At 42.8% G+C, this 20,933-nt stretch overlaps 2 protein-coding genes across 2 annotated transcripts; one reads left to right on the top strand and one right to left on the bottom strand.

The window, feature by feature from the left end:
* Nucleotides 1-523: 523 nt before the first annotated feature.
* Nucleotides 524-13,373, top strand: LOC306739731 (electrogenic aspartate/glutamate antiporter SLC25A12, mitochondrial-like). The gene is made up of 18 exons (XM_079221774.1): nucleotides 524-583; nucleotides 1,296-1,349; nucleotides 3,325-3,470; nucleotides 3,711-3,826; nucleotides 4,101-4,240; nucleotides 4,358-4,504; nucleotides 5,402-5,540; nucleotides 5,712-5,805; nucleotides 6,051-6,135; nucleotides 9,082-9,163; nucleotides 9,271-9,429; nucleotides 9,996-10,048; nucleotides 10,400-10,480; nucleotides 10,899-11,039; nucleotides 11,254-11,392; nucleotides 11,624-11,782; nucleotides 11,872-11,962; nucleotides 12,378-13,373. The coding sequence occupies exons 1-18, from the start codon at nucleotides 572-574 to the stop codon at nucleotides 12,589-12,591; spliced, it is 2,052 nt and encodes a 683-aa protein (XP_079077900.1). The 5' UTR covers nucleotides 524-571; the 3' UTR covers nucleotides 12,592-13,373.
* Nucleotides 13,374-13,530: 157 nt separating this feature from the next.
* On the bottom strand, nucleotides 13,531-20,397 carry LOC306739740 (dynein, cytoplasmic 1, intermediate chain 2a-like; the record flags this gene model as incomplete). The annotated part of the gene is made up of 16 exons (XM_079221786.1): nucleotides 13,531-14,745; nucleotides 14,858-14,983; nucleotides 15,240-15,380; nucleotides 15,487-15,631; nucleotides 15,805-15,938; nucleotides 16,032-16,145; nucleotides 16,340-16,486; nucleotides 16,733-16,858; nucleotides 17,002-17,101; nucleotides 17,208-17,370; nucleotides 18,544-18,633; nucleotides 18,724-18,851; nucleotides 19,055-19,117; nucleotides 19,461-19,596; nucleotides 20,054-20,186; nucleotides 20,290-20,397. 16 exons carry the CDS (start codon nucleotides 20,395-20,397, stop codon nucleotides 14,644-14,646), a joined length of 1,956 nt encoding a protein of 651 aa, XP_079077912.1. The 3' UTR covers nucleotides 13,531-14,643.
* Nucleotides 20,398-20,933: the final 536 nt, after the last annotated feature.

The raw sequence follows: 20,933 nt of genomic DNA, 5'->3' as shown, positions 1-20,933 counted from the left end.
TAACCACACTACTACTGTACTTAAGCAACATTTTGAGGGTGCTTAAGTGCTTTTTAAAGTAAAGTAAAATTACTATCAGTAGAGTGGAGTATAGTATGTCCATTTGATGCTCGTTTACACTTCTACTCCACTGTATTTTGGAAGTCAATGTTGTATTTTTTTCCGACAACATTAGTTATGCTAGTTACTTTGCATATTCTGATTATTAATACAAAATATAAATCCACTAATACATTATGTATAATATAGATTAAGCTAACCAGCAGTCCGTTTTACTCCTAGTAGTGGTAATAATAGTATTCATGGAGAAGGGGTGAGAAAAGAGCCTGCAGGTTCAATACAAAAATGTGTGAATCTATAATTTCACATCAGTGTAATTTAAACACCCTTTCCATCAGCTTCAGTGTGCGCGCGCGCGACCCATGTTTGCGTGTGAGAGAGAAAGAGAGAGAGCGCGTGCACGCGCGCGTAGCCTCCGGTGTACTCGGATACAGTGCCGTTCCGTTCTCACACGAACGTTACACGACGCGTACGTCTGCGCCTTCCTCACTGTGCGTGACGTCAAATCAGCATGGCGGTCAAGGTGACTTCGGCATCGCTCTTTTAGCGAATTTCAAACCTCTACTTTAACCATGTCTGTATGTCTTCTGCCCGTTTTCTCGCGCGCGAAGGGGCCGACGCTACACTTCCGGGCCCGGGCGTCCCTGCTGCGGGGAGCTGCGGAGCTGTAGCATCACCGGGCTAGCCGTCGCACCCGGCTGGCCTTGATGATGAAACACCCGCAACCTCGGGAGTTAGCGAGATCGTGCTAAACGGCGATCTAATCGTCCTTCCACTGCCGTGGTAAAAACCCACAAACGCCGGAGTGACGTGACGTCTTTTCACAGCAGTTGTCTGTGTCTATTTAGCGCTCGTGCGCCCTTATTTGGCCGGTTTAACGCTCAACGTGTGTGTCATTGCAGCGGTGCGTGTCCGTGTGTCCTCTTCTTATGAGTGGTTTGGTGTCAGCTGCTAGCCGGCTGCCCAACTGTAACCTCGGTCCGAGCCCGAGTGGGCTGCTTAACTCGCTCAGCCAGAGTCTCTGGTTGGGCACCATGTCCGAGTCTGAGCGCTGCGTTTCTCCTTCACAACAGTGGACGTTTCAAGGAGACAGGAACCCAAAGCAGCTAGCTTGTTTTGGTTCATGGCATGTCCAGTACACTGCCTGCAAAACTTGTTTTAAACTGCAGCTTTATTTTGGGGGGGAAGGGGATGTAATAACTCATATTGTCGAATAATGCCGTGTTTTATTTTAGGTGCAATCTACCAAACGCGGGGACCCAAGTGAGCTGAAATCAATCTTTCAGAAGGTAAGGTATGCACAGATTTGGTTGTCTCAAAGTCAGTCCCCAATGTTTATTTTGGTCATTCAGATTACATATATATGTGTGTGTGTGTGTGTGTGTGTGTGTGTGTGTATATATATATATATATATATATATATATATATATATATATATATATATATTTGTGTGCTCATCATGTACACATCCATCAGATGTGTTTCTGTGTAGAAAACGGCTCACCCTGTTTTCACTTGAGCTCAGTGACTTTGTCATGGGGTTTGAATTACAGCATTAGCCACAGTTAAAGGTCCAGCACAGACTCCTGTTGTTAAATTAAAGCATACATAGCTGGAATTGTTTTTATTCATCAGTTTGCCTAATATCGTGTTTTTCAGACGGAAGATTAGAGAAGCTTAAGCACGATTGTGGTTCATAGTTGTTGAGTCAGCAGAAGCAGCAGTTGTAAGAGGAATTTTTTGTTCAGTTCTGCAAGAGAAATTCTGCTTTTCTCAATCTCCGTCTGCTATAATCATTGTGACATGTTCAAGGATTGTGTTGCATTCTTCTCGAGGCAGAGGTTGGTTAACTTTATAAACTAGGTAGAGAATCTTACTATGTCTAGGGTTCAAGTCCCTGTTTGGGGTTAAATGTCAGTTTTGGTTTTACTGCTTCTAGTACAGCTCAAGCAAGGGCCTGAATGTTCTTGTACTGGTCGGATCAGAGAGCACGGTGAAATGTACTCTGTGTGTGACCGTGAGACGTAACGTGAGCGATTGGTTAACCTTCATTTTGCTCCGCTGTGTGGGCAGTTTGTGGCCCACTGTGTGATAGTCGTGTGACCGGTTGTTGTCGGTACCCTGATAGATCACATAGCCTACACGCTCAGACTAAAAACATCCGTGTGGCCCACTGAAGTAGTGACAGGTCACGCCACGACTGAAATATCAATGACCTTGGTTATTCAGGTGCGGCTTGAATCACAGGGAAACTTTAGAAAAAAGAGCAATGACAGAGCTGATGTTTTTGTGAGCCACTAACCTAAACATATTCCTATTTGAACACCTTTGGTAATAATTAGCTATAACTGCCTTTGACAAAACAGCTGATTAGCTAGGGCGCTGTGAGGTTTACTAAAGCTATTGCAGCTAATATTAAGTCATGCTGTCGATATGGATCAACTCCAGGTAGGGCTGTGCGGTATGGGCAAAATGTCATATCACGGTATTTTGTAAGATTCTGGCGGTTTCACGGTATATATTTTTTTTTATCAAGTAAACACATTGATTCCATTAACATCATCAGTCAACTAGACAGCAGTATTGTCAGCAAGCCGTCCATAGCCACAACAACAGCATGCAGCAACATTGACTTTTTACAGTTTAATACTGTGAGCACAGTGGAGCTACTTACCTGTCAGTGTAACTGGGCTCAGTCATGGTTCACACATATTATAAAATTACAGCGCCAAATTGCATTCTGGGTAGAGTTCCCGCACAAAATAACCAGGAAGAGACAGACTGGAAGACACGCCACACAAACAGCTGTTCGCCGCCCAACTTCCCAGCATTCAATTTGAATTTGGCCGTGTAATTTTGAACCATAAGTGAACCAAGTTACCCTGACAGCTAACTAGCTCCACTGCGCTCCCGGTATTAAACTGTAAAAAATAAATGTTGCCACCTGCTGTTCTTGCGGATAGGCACGGCGTGTTGACGGCGCTGGTCGCTGATGGCACCGCCGTCTAGATGACCACCTTAGCGCACCAACAGTTGTTACGTGTAACCACCGGTATGACGGTATATGAAAAATTCATACCGTATGGAAATCTGAAACCGGTATACCGCACAGCCCTAACTCCAGGTTGCGTATAAGGGGCCCACAATGTTTACAGATTATTGTTTGCTCTGTAGATTGAATACAACCACCCATTTTTACTGTGGTTAGGTAAAAGTCAGGGTTAGGTATTCATGCTGATGTGGTTTTGGGTTTCTTCCCTCAGTATGCCAGCGTCGCAGACACGGATGGAGAGAGGTTTATGACCTCGGGAGACTTTGTCCAGAGGTATCTAGGGCTACACACGCAGATCCACCACAACCCCAAAACTGTACAGCTCATCGCTGCTGTTGCCGACACCACAAAGGACGGGTATGCACACTCACACTCACACACACACTATCATTACTAATTGACAGTTTATTGATCAATGTGTGATTAGCACTTGCCATTATTTCCATTTAAAGATAAGATAAAACTGATTGTGCCTGCAGTTATGTGTGAACTAATACTGTATGATCTGAGATTTGCTTCATTACAAAGTCTTTGACGTGCTTGTTTGACATTATATCAAATATATATATTTTTCTCTTCCACCACCCACAATGGCAGGCTGATCTCGTTCCAGGAGTTTCTAGCATTTGAGTCGGTGTTGTGTGCGCCCGACACTCTCTTCATCGTAGCCTTCCAGCTGTTTGACAAGAATGGAACCGGAAACATTTCCTTTGGTATGGTTCAATGTGTTGTCTGTGTTTTCACAAGGGCTTTGAGTTCGATTCACATGATTTCAATGAATCAAAACATATTATTATAAGTGTATATATAGCACGGTTCACCGGGAATAATGTTTTCAGCTACCTGTTTTTAAAGGAAATTCTCCAATTCAAAAACAGTGGCACTGAGTCCATCCCTGATGTGTTTCTATGCTGCGTCGCGTCATCAGAGCATTTGTCCGGAAGATTAATTATTAATAATTTTTTTGAATGTGGGCTTTTGCTGCAGAGAATGTACGGGACATCTTCAGCCAGACCACCGTGCACCACCACATTCCCTTCAACTGGGACTGTGAGTTCATCCGTCTGCACTTTGGGCACGACCGCAAGAAAGGCCTCAGCTACCTCGAGTTCACCCAGTTCCTGCAGGTGTGCCAAATACTCGCAAACACATACACTGATCTTTGCATTTTACCCACTTTATCTGTCCTTCAAGTTTGATTACATACTATATTTACACACAACCTTGTCGTGTCATGTTTTTAGGAGCTGCAGTTGGAGCATGCACGGCAGGCGTTTGCCCAGAAGGACAACGGCAAGAATGGCGTCATCTCCGCCATGGACTTCAGTGACATTATGGCCACCATCAGACACCACGTGCTCACACCCTTTGTGGAGGAGAACCTTGTCTCTGTGAGTCTGTGTGTGTGTGTGTGTGTGTGTGTGTGTGTGTGTGTGCGCGTGTGCATGTGTGTGTGTGTGCGTGCGTGCGTGCGCGCGCACACGCGCGCGCATAGAGAGCTTTCTGGCAGTATTGAAAATATTGAAATCTGATTAATTTCAGGATGATTGTTATTTTCAGATAAACGCGGCTCTTATTGTTCTAAATTAGTTCTCATGATTGGAAGCTCATTCATTATTGTTTTTACTGCGTAGCAAACACGGTTTATATACACGGTCTATTTACCAACCTTTAAAAACAATACTTATGTTTTGATCACTGGAGAGTGGCAACATAATCCACTCTGAGTTCTTGGGTTATGATAAGAACACACTCGACAGTAAATCGTCATCTGCTTTGCATGTTGCGTTAATACTGGTCATTTTCAATTTAAGTCTAATTGTAATAACAAGTTCAGCTCAGGCTTTACAGTGTTCTCTTGCAATAGGTTTTTTGATTCAACTGTAATCTCTGACACTCTTTGACAGGGCTAAACGTGCTGGTTAATACTGAGCTGTTAAACCTGATTTTCCTGAGAGTATTGTCTTCTAAAGTTGAATCTCCTGCTCTGTAGGAATATATATATTTTTCTTTTCTGGAAAGGGTTAAATGATTAAGGCACAAGCCCAGGCTATAATAAGAGCAATGTGCAGTACAATATGACAGTTAAAGCAAAAGAGTAAAGTTACTCCTTAGACCTTGCGATTAAAGAAAAAATAAAAAAAGTTCAGTTTAAATTGAAATATGGCCATATTGAGTAATACTTGAAACTGTGAATCTTGCTTTCTCATTAAGAGTTCAAAATAAGAAACAAAAAAGGTATCCATAGTGAAATCAGTACTTGATGTGCACTGCCTTTCTTCTGCCAGGCTGCAGGTGGTAATACCTCTCACTTGGTCAGCTTCTCCTACTTCAATGCCTTCAACTCCCTCCTGAACAACATGGAGCTGATTCGCAAGATCTACAGCACGCTGGCTGGCACGCGGAATGACACGCTCCTGACCAAAGGTGAACCGATTGTTTACTGTGCTCACTTTATTGTGTCTTTGACTTCCAGCGTAAGATGTTACATGGATGTGTCAGGAATGTGTTATTACAGAAGTTTATATTCTGGTATCTCTCTCTCTCTCTCTCCCTCTCTCTCTCTCTCTCTCTCTCTCTCTCCCTCTCTCTCTGCAGAGGAGTTTGTTCATGCTGCCAACAGATTTGGACAGATCACTCCCATGGAAATTGACATACTGTACCAGTTGTCAGGCCTGCACTCCCCCTCAGGGTAAAACTCCTTCTTCAATTCAGTTTATTTTGTATAGCCCAAAATTACAAATTTGCCTCGGAGGGCTTTACAATCTGTACATATACGACATCCCTGTCCCGCGACCTCACATCGGATCAGGAAAAAACTCCCCCAGAAAATAGAAGAAAAAAAATTCAAAAATACTTTTTTGACAATTATTTAAAAATATTACGATCTCCATGATGACAGTGATGTAAATAACAGGAAATACCCATGTGTATCAGGCGCCTGAATCTGGCTGACATTGAGAGGATTGCTCCACTAGAGGAAGGCTGCCTGCCATACCACCTGGCTGAAACTCAAAAACAGGTATGTGAAACTCCTAATTCGGGATAAACTTGACATAAAATCAGATCAGCAGTTAACTGTAAAATATATTTAAGCTTTGAGCTTCTTATCATATAATCTATCGCATATTTTAATATTCACAATACAAACATTTTAGGCAAGGCAAGTTTATTTGTATAGCACAGTTCAACAACAAGGCGATTCAAAGTGCTTCACATAAAACCATTAAAAGCATCAAAACATAATGCAGATTTAAAAACAGTTAAGAAAACATTAAAACAGTCAAAAAGCAAAATAAAAGTAGAAAAAGCAACATAAAAAATAAAAGTTGAAAAAAAGTTGCAGTGCAGTTTAAGAAATAAAATGCAGTAGTGAGATGCAGTAATTGAATCTGGTTCAGTTAAAGGCAGCAGCAAACAGAAAAGTCTTCAATGTGGACTTAAAGGAGCTGAGGGTCTCAGCAGACCTGCAGCTTTCAGGGACCTTGTTCCAGATGTGTGGAGCAGAAAAGCTGAACGCTGCTTCTCCATGTTTAGTTCTGACTCTTGGAACAGATAGTAGACTCGTCCCAGACGACCTGAGTGGCCGGGATGGTTCATAAGGTAGCAGCAGATCACAAACATACTTAGGCCCTAAACCATTCAGTGCTTTATAAACCAGCAGCAGGATTTTAAAGTCAATTCTTTGTTTGACAGGGAGCCAGTGCAAAGACCTCAGAACTGGAGTGATGTGATCCACTTTCCTGGTCTTAGTGAGGACTCGAGCTGCAGCGTTCTGAATCAGCTGCAGCTTCCTGATTAACTTTTTACAGAGGCCTGTGAACACACCGTTACAGTAGTCAAGTCTACTGAAGATAAATGCATGGACAAGTTTCTCCAGATCCTGTTGAGACATAAGTCCTCTAACCCTTGATATATTCTTCAGGTGATAGTAGGCTGATTTTGTAATTGTCTTGATATGGCTGTTCAGGTTGAGGTCTGAATCCATAACTACACCTAGATTTCTGGCTTGGTTTGATGTTTTTAACATTAGTGATTGAACCTGAGCGCTGACTTTCAATCGTTCGTCCTTGGGACCAAAAACAATTACTTCTGTTTTATCTTGATTTAATTGAAGAAAATTCTGGCACATCCAGTTATTGATTTCTTCAATGCATTTAGCCAGCCCTTGTATGGGACTATAGTCCCCTGGTGAAATAGTTATGTAGAGTTGTGTGTCATCTGCATAATTACGATAACACACTTTGTTGTTTTTCATAATCTGAGTCAGTGGAAGCATGTAGATGTTGAACAGAAGAGGCCCCAGTATTGAACCTTGGGGAACACCACATGTCATCCTAGTCAGCTCTGATGTGTAATTAGCTACCGACACAAAGTATTGTCGGTCCTTCAAGTAGGATTCAAACCAGTTAATTGCTGCGCCAGAGAGTCCTACCCAGACTTTCAGTCTGTCTAGTAGTATGTCATGATCAACCGTGTCGAATGCAGCACTGAGATCCAGTAATACTGACACCGGAGGGTTTGTAAGCCTGTCCACGGTAGGAAATAAGGCGCGTGTATTGTTTTTGGTTATGTCAGAGAAGAAGGCCTGTCTTGCATTTCTAAGTTCCAAATTATAATTGTGAAGTCTCTCTTTATAGATACCACAGTGAACCTGGAGATTAGTTTTTCGCCACCTGCGTTCAGCTTTCCGACACTCTCTTTTCTCTATTCTGACCAGCGTGGCATTTCTCCAAGGGGATCTTTTCTTACCCGAGACAACCTTCACCTTAGTGGGTGCAATGGCATCAATAACATTTTTAACTTTAGAATTGAAGCCATCCACGAGCTCATTGACTGAGATGCAAGAGAGGGCTGGTGTGGAGCAGAACTTCTGAAAAACTTGCGTGGAATTGAGAGCCACATATTCAAAGGAAGTAAAATGACCAAAAGACATCTGCTTGCATTGAAGAGACTCATTATATAAAATAGCAACTCCACCTCCTTTCTTATGCACTCTTGTTTCACTCATGAAACTGAAGTTGGGAGGTGTTGCTTCAATAAGAACAGCTGCACTGTTATCTTGGTCTAACCAAGTTTCGGTTAAAAACAAAGAATCAAGTTTGTGCCTAATAATGAAATCATTGATTACAAATGTTTTTCCTGACAGAGACCTGACATTTAATAAAGCTAAGTTTAATGTGTTTAAAACTATATTTGCCCTATTTCTTTGGACAGGCTGACGAGGAATGAATGTTAAATTGGATAAGTTTGCAGATTTACTAATGTTTCTTCGCAGCCTCACCTTTCCTTTTCGATAAGTCAGGACAGGAATTAAGAAGGCTAACTTCATACAGGGACCCGACTGTTCCTGGAGATAATCAGTGGTGTCATTAACCTTGTTGTCCGGACCCAAAAGATATCAACCAATGTCTTTATCAAGTCGTGGAGATAGAGGATGGTTGTGGAGATGTTGTGGAGGCGGGAGAGGGGCACGGCGCTTTAACTTCGGTGTTTGCGTCAAAGCATTTAGAACCAGTGACGGAGGTCTAGCTGGAGGGGTTTCAGCACGGGAAGTGGGAGTGCGGAGGGGAGTGAATTTGGTTCCAGCAATGACCATCTCGTTCATGCGGTCAGTGAACTCCATGAGGGGGGAGGATGGGGAGGAGGGAGAGAGTAGAGAGGAGAGGGACCTGGATGAAGTGTGGGGGGTGGAAGTAGGTGCTGGTGAGGGAAGTAAAGACTTGTCCTCTCCGAGAGGGGTATCAATCCTTGATGATGAGGGTGGAGACTCCTCCTCTTGGCTCTCCTTTGGCTTCCTTCCCATGAGGTCTCCACGACGATGCTGTGTGGTTATCTCTTGTTTAGATTCCTCTTGTCTCCTGTCCTTGGCAGTGGGAACAGACGAGTGACGCACTGATGTCATCATTGATGTCATCATAAAGTATTTTCATAATGCCCCCTAACGTGATTTTTTTTCTTTCATCAGGCCCTTGGGGACAGTTCCAGGCCCGTGTGGCTCCAGGTTGCAGAATCTGCCTACAGGTTCTCCCTCGGCGCCATCGCCGGAGGTGAGTTATCCAGAGGCAAATGGCAGTCTGATGGACGCACAACCATATCCGATATGTTTAATTCACATTGGATATTATTAAGTTTGATTTTGTGTGTGTTTGCATAGCTACGGGAGCGACGGCAGTGTACCCCATCGACTTGGTAAAGACTCGTATGCAGAACCAGAGGTCCACAGGATCCTTTGTTGGAGAGCTGATGTACAAGAACAGCTTTGACTGTGCTAAGAAGGTGCTTCGCTATGAGGGCTTCTTTGGCTTCTATAGAGGTAAGCCAGAAAGACAGCTGTGACGTCCCCCGTGTGCACTCGCACCACCACTGATGTCTCCATTCATTCATCTTAGTTGTGAGTTTTATCTTTCTCCACTTTTATACAACTTTTCCTCTCCATGCCTGTCATTTCTTGAACACATATCTGTTCATCATGAAATTGCAGGGCTGTACGCAGCTGCCCTGTTTGAATTTTAAAATATACATTTTATAGATGAAGCAGTTTATTTCAGGTACTTTTCCCCACTGAGATCTAAGACTCTAAAATGAAGACTTCAAATTGTTTAATGAATTCAAATAATTTATATTTTTACTTGGTAAAGTGATGCAGTATCCTTCTTAATCTGATAATAGCAGAATGTATATTGCTGTACACTTGAGTTGTGTTGCATCATACTAATTACAATACACTCCCATAGTGTAAAACCTTTTATGTGTATACTTCCTTTCCTCTCTCTAGCTTCCTCATCTTATTATTATTATTTTTCTTTCTTATTTATTTTTGATTCCTCCTCTCTTGCTGCTGTTTGCACAGAAATACTAATGCATCCTGATGCTCTACAGGTCTGGTCCCTCAGCTCATAGGTGTAGCGCCTGAGAAAGCTATCAAACTCACAGTGAGTACCTCCTCACAAACAACGCACAAACCTGCTCCACTTCAATTTCACTTTGCATGCACACTTATGTTACATTGGTAAGCATTATTTAATGATAAGCTTTTTCCGCATGTTGACAATAGATTTATTCACAGAACATGAAAACGTAAGGATTTCAAACTAAATTTAAAAAAGGGTCCATAAAAGGAAAAATATGGTGATATGGTAATACAAATTTTAAAATATATTTAAATTGAAATTTAATCGGATGAAAAACATCCCATTGGGGGAATATACAAAGGCAGGATGAAAATGATGGAGTGATTCTTAGCATTACTCTGAATCGTCTTTGCTTGTGTTTTTGTCCCGCAGGTGAATGACTTGGTCAGAGACAAGTTCACCGGCAAGGACAACAAAATCTCTTTTGCTGCTGAGATTCTAGCTGGTGCTTGTGTAAGTACCATATCCCAAACACTTTTGTATGCATACATGAACACTAGATGTGAAGAAATGCAGTCTCTTTATTTGAGTGTGTTAGTCGTTACGGCCATTAAAAAGTAACTCATGCATGCCGTTTGTTTGCATGTTGTTTTAACCTTCTTGCCAAGTTCCAAATGACGTTGCTAACATCAGACAGCAATGCTACATTTCACCTAGAATAAAATTGCCATCATCCAATGCAACATTTCTTTTTCTGTTCTTGATGGCGTTGTTTATCCTTACACACATTGGCCCAGCACACTTTTCTGTAAATTATTGATCCGAATAATTTTTTTAACTTTTCGATACATTTCTCGAGCAAGACTCCCTCAGCAGTCATCTTTTTTTCATGTAATGCGTGAACAAGCTTCTCTTCTTCCTATTTATCTAGGCTGGCGGCTCTCAGGTGATCTTTACCAACCCTCTGGAGATTGTGAAGATTCGTCTGCAGGTGGCAGGCGAGATCACCACTGGACCTCGAGTCAGTGCAGTCAACGTGGTTCGCGACCTCGGCTTCTTCGGCCTCTACAAGGTAATGCGTCTTTGAATGTACCACAATCTTCTCTCGGGCCGCCCTGTGGTGTTTGCTTGCGTAGTTGGTAGCGTGTGAGAAAAGACCCCTCTTTCTTTATTTAATGGCACTCACTCTGTCTGGCATGTATGCACTCTTTATCTTTGCCTCCCTCTTTCATAGTCTACTCTCAAGCCAAGTCTCATACATCTGTCTGTTCTTTGTGTGTCTCTAGGGTGCTAAAGCATGTTTCCTGAGAGACATCCCCTTCTCTGCCATCTATTTCCCCTCGTACGCCCACCTCAAGACCCAGTTTGCTGACGAGCAAGGCAGGCTGGGACCACTGCAGCTTCTCACTGCTGGAGCGATTGCAGGTATCCTCAGATAATGACATGGAACAGCAGAGGCCTGGCTCAGTGCTGTATTTTATGACATTGTACAATGTAGAAATGTACTGTATACCATTCAAATGGCACCTTAGCTGCAAGCAGAAATAAGCATTGCTAATAAACTAGTTGTTGTTATTAATTATTACTGACTTGTTAGCGCCTATTTAAGTCATGGCGTCATCTGACATCTGTCATCTTTGTAACTCTATTTCCCAGGTATCCCTGCAGCCTCCCTCGTGACGCCTGCCGATGTCATCAAGACACGTCTGCAAGTTGCAGCGAGGGCAGGACAGACTTCTTATACAGGAGTCCTCGATTGCCTGAGGAAGATAATGGCAGAGGAGGGGTTCAGGGCTTTGTGGAAGGGAGCTGGAGGTGTGTGTTTGTGTACATGCATCGACACACTGTATGTCTTATTTTTTGCAATTAAACCGTGTTGACTTGTATGTCTGTCTGTTTTCCAGCTCGTATGTGCCGGTCTTCTCCTCAGTTTGGTGTGACACTGGTGACTTATGAGCTCTTGCAGCGGTGGTTCTACGTTGATTTTGGAGGACAGTAAGTTTACATTTTTGTTAAAAAGGAGTGAACAGTTAAGTCACTTATGTTGCCTTTTTTTTTTTTTTAAATGTAGACAGCTGTAAGGTAGAGAGGGAGGGATGTTGGGGAAGCACATGTGAGGATGCATCATGCACATGTTGGATTCATGGCCAGCATGGAAATACAGAACATTTGGTTCTTTAGTACTCTTGCTGCTTAATTGCTGGCTTTCTTCTCTTAAAGTTCTGTAATATAATTTGTAGCACCTGTCATTGTAGCCATCTCACTCCACTTAATGATTTACCAAAAAATATTTAGGTGGCATGTTATTTGTTCTGTAATTAGATGAATCCCATCCCACTCCATACGCTTCAGAAATGCCATTATGTTTATACAGAGATCACTCTCCCCCTCTCTTCTCTCCTCTCTGCAGTCGTCCGGCAGGATCTGATCCCACACCCAAGTCTCGGATCTCCGAGCTTCCTCCCATTAATGCCGACCATGTCGGAGGCTACCGCCTGGCCGCAGCAACATTTGCCGGTGTGGAGAACAAATTTGGCCTCCACCTTCCCAAATTCAAGTCTTCCGGCGTGGTTTCCATCCACCACGCGGAGCCAGTCGCTGCCGCACCGGCTCAGGCCCCATAGAGGTCTTAACCTCCATATCACTTTGCCATCCCTCTCCTCCTCTACCAGGAGCCAGACACTTTGATAGATACACAAACAAAACACGCACAGTTGAAACACACTCCAGGAATAGGGGGTCATTAATTTAGACACAAACAACACCAGGTGACGGTGTGCTCCGCTGGTCCCCAGCCAGACGTGGAGGTGGAGAGCTGGCTGCAGCTTAGTTTGGATGTAACCGCGCAGACAGCGACGGGACCAGAGCGCTGACTGTGTTGTATCTTCAGTGGCTGGACGCTCCTGGCAGCTCCATCTTTTGTGTTCTTCTCTCCAGCATTCATATAAAACGGAGCCTCGGGCACTCCTCTCTCTCTCTCTCTCTCATGAGTAGGTGATTTGATTTTCATTTTGTTTTCCGTCTCAGCGCGAGCAAGACTTCTCTTTTTGGACAGAGGGCATAGAAAATATTAGATTGTTCAGCATGGTGTTGGGCTTTACTCTGGATTGGTCCTCCGACAGAAGGCTAGATAATGTACATATTGTAAACCTGTAGAGAGACAGTTCATTGACGGGAAGGAAAATGATACAACGGTCTATAACGTTCAATCAGCATCTTCATTTTACAGTAACTGTATTGGAAATGTGGGACTTTTAGTCCTGGTCACTTACTGATGTACAGATCTTTTCAATTGAGGGTTTTCTTGATAAAACAAGAATCATTAGATAAGAATTAGGTATTAAATGTATCTCAACTCAGTCACTGTATTTTATTGAAATAAATCATCCATATGGTTTTAATTTTACCAATGCGTTTGAGTTTTATTCCATTGGAAAAGTGCAACCATTAACTGTATCAGTAACAGGAAAGAGTACAGTACAATTAGTCAATGCAGAATAATGATCTTGTTCATGTTATATATCATGTCATATCAAATATGGTTGCAACAGTGCATTTTTAGCTCATTTTATACATTAAAGAGAAAGTGTTTGAGGCTGAACTTACTCCCAGTTTGCTGAGGTTGGACTGCTGCATACTGGAGGGATTAACGATTGGATGGAAAAGGAAAAGAATGAAACTGGATTCATGTTCTGTGGTAAAGGGTATACTAGTTTCCAACCTCAGCTATGCACCGCCTAAAAAAACTAAATGGTCAGGAAACTGTTATACTACTCATTTACACCAGGTACAGTATAAAACAATAACCTTTGGTACAGAAATCACTTTTAAATCATACTAGTGTCAATAAATTCAAGGCAAGTGTAGTAACTGATTTTGCCTGGTAAGAATTGTGTCGTGCTAATCTTAGTAATGTACTAAAGCGTTTAGTACAAAGCAGCATTTTTTTTAAACGATACATAACATATTTAAATAAGAGCAACCACCAGAATAAATATTAAATATTGTAGTGGTTGAAATGTAAGAGTGACACACTTCTGCACACGCCAGAGTGTGCCTGTCTAAGCACATGAGCTGTTTTGGTCATCAAATTCAAGTGCTCAGGATAAAGAGCATTCGATAGAGAAATGTCAGCTTTTCTTTCTTTTAGCTCTGCGGAATTACTTCGCCAGCCATGTGCACAAGCGTGTCTGGAAAATATTAAAACATGTAAAAACCCTCAAATGGTAATAAAAAGGTGCAAGTACAAAGGTTTGCATATTTAAAAAAGGGCTGATTTGGTTGAGGCCTCAGGAGAAGAGCAGTTTCTGGAGCCCTGAGGATGTTCTCAAAGCTAGAAGTCACATCGATGCTGAAAATCCCTTCCCTGTATTCCTTTGCTAGTTTAACTTTCAACCACTGAACTGTGGTTTCTTTTCTACTACTGCTACATGTGACATTCATTGTCCCTACAAATGTACTCTAAAACTCTCACATTGAAAAACACATCTAAGTCTTTTCTATCCATTCTAGCGCTGCAAATCTCCTCAGGCCAATTCATGTAGTAGTAGGCGGAAAAGCTGGAAGCCAGAGGGAGGAGAGCGCTGCCCCTCTGGCAGTGTCGGGTAGTGTGCTATAGGTGGTGTAGTGTACTCGAGAGAAATGTATGAGCAGTTGTCAGTATGGCGTTTGTAACGTTAGACGTTGGCCAGTTCCTCGGCTTCATCTCGGCTCTCGTTGATCTCAGCCAGCGTCCTGATGAAGCGCGTCCACTCGTCAGCCTTAGGCACGCAGATTTGCTTCAGAGAGACAAAGGACAAGACATATAAACGGCATGTAAAGGAAATGCTAGAGAGAGTGACGCCAAAGGGATAGAGAACTGAATCTTAGTAATATGGGATGACATCTCACCTCCCCTACGTCGTAGACCTGCACTTGCCCCTCTGAGTCCCCGGTGGCAATCTCTTTCCCAGAGTGAGCCCATCTAACGCGGTTCAATGCCGGAGCGCCCTCCACACACACACTGGCGGTGGGAACCTAAAACACACACAACAGCTTACAGATTAATGGATGATCAGCAGTGTTCCCCATTCTTAGATGGGGTATTATGGAATAGTATGAGGAACTTTCGCCAAAAATGCTTTGATTTATCTGTAAGGACATAAGCTTAATCAAGTCGGATAAAAAATAATTGACACCATAACTCTCGGGAAGAAACAAAAAAAGTGTTTTCCCAAAATGTCATGTTATGGGGGTGAAATGAAGGTTGTATATGACTTGTGTGTGTGCGTACTTCTGTATCATTATTGAGGTTCCACAGGTCCAGGCGTCCAGCCAGATCCACACAAGCAAACAGAGCAGGGTGTGTTGGAGACCACATGGCATCATAGACGTAGTCACAACTGTCTTCGAACGAGTACAAAGGACGTGTGCTCTGTATAGAAGAACCGGAAGAACAAAGGGAGGATTGGATTAATGTTAAGTATTGTGACTGAAAGTGGATTTACTAAACAGCTTGCAAGTGACTGTGACTATCTCACCTTAGTGCTCCAGAGTTTGACAGTCCAGTCAAAAGAGGAGGAGATGAAGAGATGAGAGAAGTCAACGGGTCCTCCAGCACTGTGACAGCTCAGCCCGGTCACCGGACCATGATGGCCCTCAAACACCTCAGTGATCCCCGCCTTACTGTAACGCACATACAAATAATCGAGAGGGGTTCTGTTAATTACCTTCTTTCCCCCCAAAGACTTTTCCAGAATTTGTTGGAAGTTGCAGGGTTGTAAACCAAAGAAGAAGAAAACATCTGTCGTTTGGAAAATATGGTGCTAATGAGGAGAGAAGTCAAAGATCACACACACCTCCCGTGGCGACAGGCTGTGTAGACCGAGCCGTCCTCGCTCCCCACCACAAAGTTGTTCACATCGCCCAGAGGAAAGGCCATGGAGGTGACAGCCACCGCTTTGCTCTGTTTGAATACCAGCTCCAGACTGTCCTGCAGGGAAAACCACGCACAGGGTCAGACTCTACCATCTGATATGTATGACAGCATGTCTGTCATAAATCTATCCACAGAAGTTCAATGTACCTGTGGCTGGGAGAGCATGTCGAGGCTCCAGGAGCACATTTTGCCATCGGTGGAAATGCTGATCAGGTTGTTAGCATTTTGGGTTCCTACCACGTTCACACAGTAAACTGGGTGCTGAAAACAGCAGAGCACAGTTAGTTAGAGAAGTAAAACAACATACACTTACCAGGAAGTTAGCCAGATTTAAAGGTGCAGAGATTGGCTGAAAAACTACCACACAAACACACAGTTGTGTGTTCAAAAGATCTTAAATGAAATAGTCTGTGAGAGTGTGTAGACATAAAGGCGTGTGCCCTCCAGTGCATTACTGTGTGTGCAGCTGCAGACAGGGGAGTTCTCTGAACAGGAGTGCGCTTGTTGCTCCTGTTGTCCCATAAGACAATCTGTCCGGAGTAAGTCCCACCCACCACCAGGTTGGGGTGGAACTTTGCGAACCCAGCTGACATCACCTCTGACTAGAAGAAGAAAAAACAAAAAAGTAAATATATTTGCTTCTGCCTGAGCATTTGATTGTATTAGGTTAAAAACTATATATTTTCCAATGTAAACTCGTGAGGTCTGCAATTCAACCTGGGACATAGCAGTAATGCAGTAATGCAGCATGCACTGTAACCACACAGCTACAAAGGTGCCCCATGTAAACTCTCTTAGAGATCCTGTCTTCATGCCAGTGGTTTGTAGCAAGTGAATTAATTCCCTACCTGGCAGTGGAAGATGTACTCGGGTGTGTCCTTCTTGTACTTCAGGTTCCACACCAGTGCCACTCCATCAGGCTCATGGGGAGCATCCTCATTGTTGTTATACGAGGCCACCAGCAGCTCTGGATACTGAGAGGAACATAGCATTAATCAACATAGTGTTCACAGATGATTTTCAGTCAGTCTGTTCTGACTGACCCTCTCTGCCAGTTGTGCGGTTTTGGACATGTAATACACTTTCTCTGTGAGGATCAATAACAAATATAACCCACCTGAGGGGACCAGTCGAGACAGGTGACCACTCTGTTTTTAGTCCAGCGCTCATCTGCAAACTGTCTGTTGAGAACCAGCTTTGCACCTGCTTGCAAATCACTGCCCCCACCCCACAAAAAAATAATAGATTATCAAGCCTGCCTTTCTGTAACATTAAACTTCTATCTCAACTATTTATACAACAGCTTTTTTTCTTGTGCCTCACCCTTCCTTGTCCTCTAGATCTCTGCCGCTGTAGTCGAAGCAGACGTCCACATGCTCGGCAAGCGCTCTCTCAACAATTCTGCTGCCTCGTTCGAAAAAAGACAAGAAGTCCTCGGAGTGCAGGAGCTGCAGCTTCTCTTCTTCTGTCAGCTCTTTGGGAGTGTCTTTACACATGAATGTGAATTCAATAAAGATATCAGAAAAAAATAGTAGAATGGTTCTTGGTTACGGCAGTGGTTCTCAAACTTTTTCTGTCACGCCCCACTTTGGAGAAAGAAAAATGTTCGGGCCCCACCGCCCCAACAAAATTGTAATAAAATGGTCCAACTTTTTGTGAAACCACCATCTGTGCTTTTTCAATTAATAGAATAAAGAAAATTGAAATCCCTTTCAAGTAAACCAGATTGCTCCATCAGACAAAAACTAATAACATGTGCAATCACTTTGTTAGAACAATGCAAATAAAGTTCTATCTGTGCCAAAAATAACTAATATTTGGTAAAAAAAAAATACTTATTGTGGCTACAAATAACCTGTTTTGCACTGAATATATTTTCAAGATAATAACAATAACGTTCAACCTGTGAAAAACAAAATGAGTGCAGATGTGTGAGCCATCAGGTTGTATCAGTATTAGTGTCTGCAGAGCTGCTTTCATCTACAAATATTTTTAAAACAGGGTTGTAGATTTGATACGGCCGCTGTTAATTCATGCTCAATGTTGAGCTTAGATCTATATTCTGTTTTGAGACGTATGCACGCTTAACCTGTTAACGCCGTAACGTAAACATTTTCACGAAAGTGACATCTATTTATTAATTATGTTTTATGTCCGTGTACTTTGTACTATGTAAAGTTATCATGTTCATGGAGAGAGTGTTCGTCCTGAAACCACAAGGTAGCCGGTTCGATTCCTGTTCTCCCCATAGTTTCATGTCGAAGTGTCCTTGAGCAAGACCCTGAAGCCCCAGTGCTTCACTGCTCCTTAATTACTAAGGATGGGTCAAATGCAGAGAATAATTTCCCCACTGTGGGATTAATAAAGGATTATATATTTAGTTTTTTAATCATTAAAAAACCCGCCCCACCTGTAATACCTCCGCGCCCCACAGTTTGAGAACCACTGGGTTATGGCAACATATTGCTGGATGGATAGAAATGAGCTCAAAATCAGTACTGGTAAGTAAAACTAAAAATGTATTAAAGGGATAACAAATGTTTTCCCCATTAATCAGCATTATTAAAGCATAGTAGATTTCCTGTCACAGTTATTGATATCAACAATTAACACGTCATCAACAACACGCTCACAGTTTGTTACAAACTTCTGTCCTTACCCTCCTCTTGCTGTTCGCCATGTTGGTCTTTCTCCTCCTGGGCATTCTCTCCAATTGGACGAGCAGTTATCTCCTCATCCTCTTCCTCATCTGGAAAACAAACAGATTACATTTTTTTCTTATTGAATTTTTATTACACCCAAGTAGAAAGTTGGGAAGACACTTTATATGTTTGTTTACCTGCTTTTTGATCGGTGTGCGTCAGTGCCTCGGTGGGTGTCTGTGTTTCTTTGCAATAGGACACTAATTCCTTCGGGGCAAAGTCCACCTGGGTCAATTTGGACATGCCCAGCCTCACGGCTCCACGTCTACACACACATACCGTGGTTGAAATAAGGTCACACATACAAAAGTTTGGAATGCAAAGCAGAACCGAATGAACATTGTACACCTAAAGACATAAATAAGGATGTACAGACATAATACTAACACATTTAGACAAATCTAAGATGAAACCACAAAAACTGAATACATTTGTAAGACAAGCTAAAGGAGAGAGGAGGAGCAGTACCCCATCAGCTCAGAGTCGGAGTGCAGTTGCAGAGTAGAGGGGTCAGGATCCCAATGCAATGTCCTACAGCCAAACCACCAGATGATGTTAGTAAGAGAAAGACGGGACAGACAGAAAGAAAAAGGAAAAAAACACAAGAGGATGAAACCAAAACACAACAGACAGGCAAAGGTAAGCCAATTAAGAAATGTGAAAGACAGCCAACAGAGAAGAGGAAAGACAGAGAGAAGAAGAATGAAGTGCGTGTTAATTGAGAAACGCCAGCGTGATGGTGAAAAGGCAAAAAGGGAAGGTCAGAATTTATCGAGTATATTTACCATGTTAATATACACACACTTGGCATGCAGGTACAACCCAAAATTAAACAATCAATCCCAATAGTCATCTCTCACATTCACACACAGACCTTGGTCCTGCGTTTCCATCTCCAGAATCTTGGCTTCCTGCATCGCTGCCCACTGATTTGTTGGAGGGAGACATGGGGGCAGGGACTAGGTAGTGAAACAGACATGTATCTTCTGTTACTACCCTCAGGGGCTGAGCTGTGAGTGTGTGTTTGTAAGTCAAAGTGAGTGATGAGGGAGAGAGTGAGTGAGTGAGTGAGTGAGTGAGTGAGTGAGTGAGTGAGTGAGTGAGTGAGGGAGGGAGGGAGGGAGTGAAGGATGGAAGAGGTGAGTGAGTTTGCATGCAGTAAGGAGGACAACCCACAAAAGGACAGAGGGGAGAGAAGAGAGAATGAAAATAAATGGCAGGCAGGTTTTAGGTGTCATGCAGAAACATGTCAAGATATTGTGTGAGGGGGTGGAGGGGAGGGAAGAGGGGGGAAGGGGGGGGGGGGGGGGGGGTGAGTGGCAGTGACAGAAACCAAGCCAGACCACAAAGTTAGACGGGACTTTTATAAACACTGACAATCCATCAAGCAAACAAGTAGATAAGTGGCAGATAAGTGAGGGTGATAAAAGATTAAAAAAAGAGGAAGCATGCAGGCATTGTGTTTACCGTGGTGTATGTCGGGGCTGATGCCGACACTCTGCAGCAGCACCTCCGCCTCCCTCCTCTTCCTCTCCAGGTCAGAGTCTTCATGACCACCTGAGGACCCACCACTCGCCTCAGCTCCTCGCTTTGAGTCTCCCTACAGAGTACAGAACAAGCTAAACACAAAGCAGCAGCCAAGCAGGTAGCTTACATACAGCAATACATATAATATTAGAAATGTTTAAGTTTCTACCACTTACATCCTTCTTTTTCTTCTCCTCCTCTTTTCTCTTCTTCTCCTCTCGAATCTGGGCGATCCGTTGCTTCTTCCTCTCCAATTCAGCCTTCAGCTCACTCTTGTCAGACATACTGCAGGAGGTAGAGAAGACGTTACAGGGCAATATTGAGACTCTTCAAGATATACTTCAACCCTAGTTATTTTTTGTCTTTAAATTCTTATACAGTCATCAATTTGCTTCACTCATAATAAACCCTGACTAGGATCCCCAACTAAGTATCAGCAAACTAGTAATCGGGTTACAGGGTGTCTAGTTATACTGCAACTAACAAATATTTTCATTACTTTAATCTGACATTTCTTTACAATCAATTAATCGTTTAGACTGTAAAAAGTCAGAAAAAAAGTCAGAAAATTGTAAAAATACCATCACAATTTTCAAGAGCCCTAAAAACATTTTCAAACAGTCCAAAAACCAATGGTAGTCAGAGGACTATTATTACAGACAAGAAAAAGCAGCAAGTTACCTGGAACCATCAAATGTTTGGCGGGAAAAAAAAACGTAACTGATTAATCAATTATCAAAAGAGTGGCCAATCATCTTCTGTCAAACAACTAATTGTTGACCAATCATTTCTGCCCTAATGCTTAGGTAAGCAGGGAGAC

The sequence above is a fragment of the Taurulus bubalis genome (assembly GCF_910589615.1).
Source record: "Taurulus bubalis genome assembly, chromosome: 1".
In the NCBI taxonomy this organism is placed as follows: Eukaryota; Metazoa; Chordata; class Actinopteri; order Perciformes; family Cottidae; genus Taurulus; species Taurulus bubalis.
The sequence above is the reverse complement of the archived record's forward strand: the minus strand, read 5'-3'. Positions and strand labels throughout refer to the sequence as shown.

Excerpts from the sequence above, each read along its gene's own strand:
- LOC306739731 (XM_079221774.1), top strand. Across the intron at positions 6,136-9,081 it reads TGGCTGAAACTCAAAAACAG|GCCCTTGGGGACAGTTCCAG; the intron begins GTATGTGAAACT and ends TTCTTTCATCAG. Across the intron at positions 11,393-11,623 it reads CACTGCTGGAGCGATTGCAG|GTATCCCTGCAGCCTCCCTC; the intron begins GTATCCTCAGAT and ends TCTATTTCCCAG.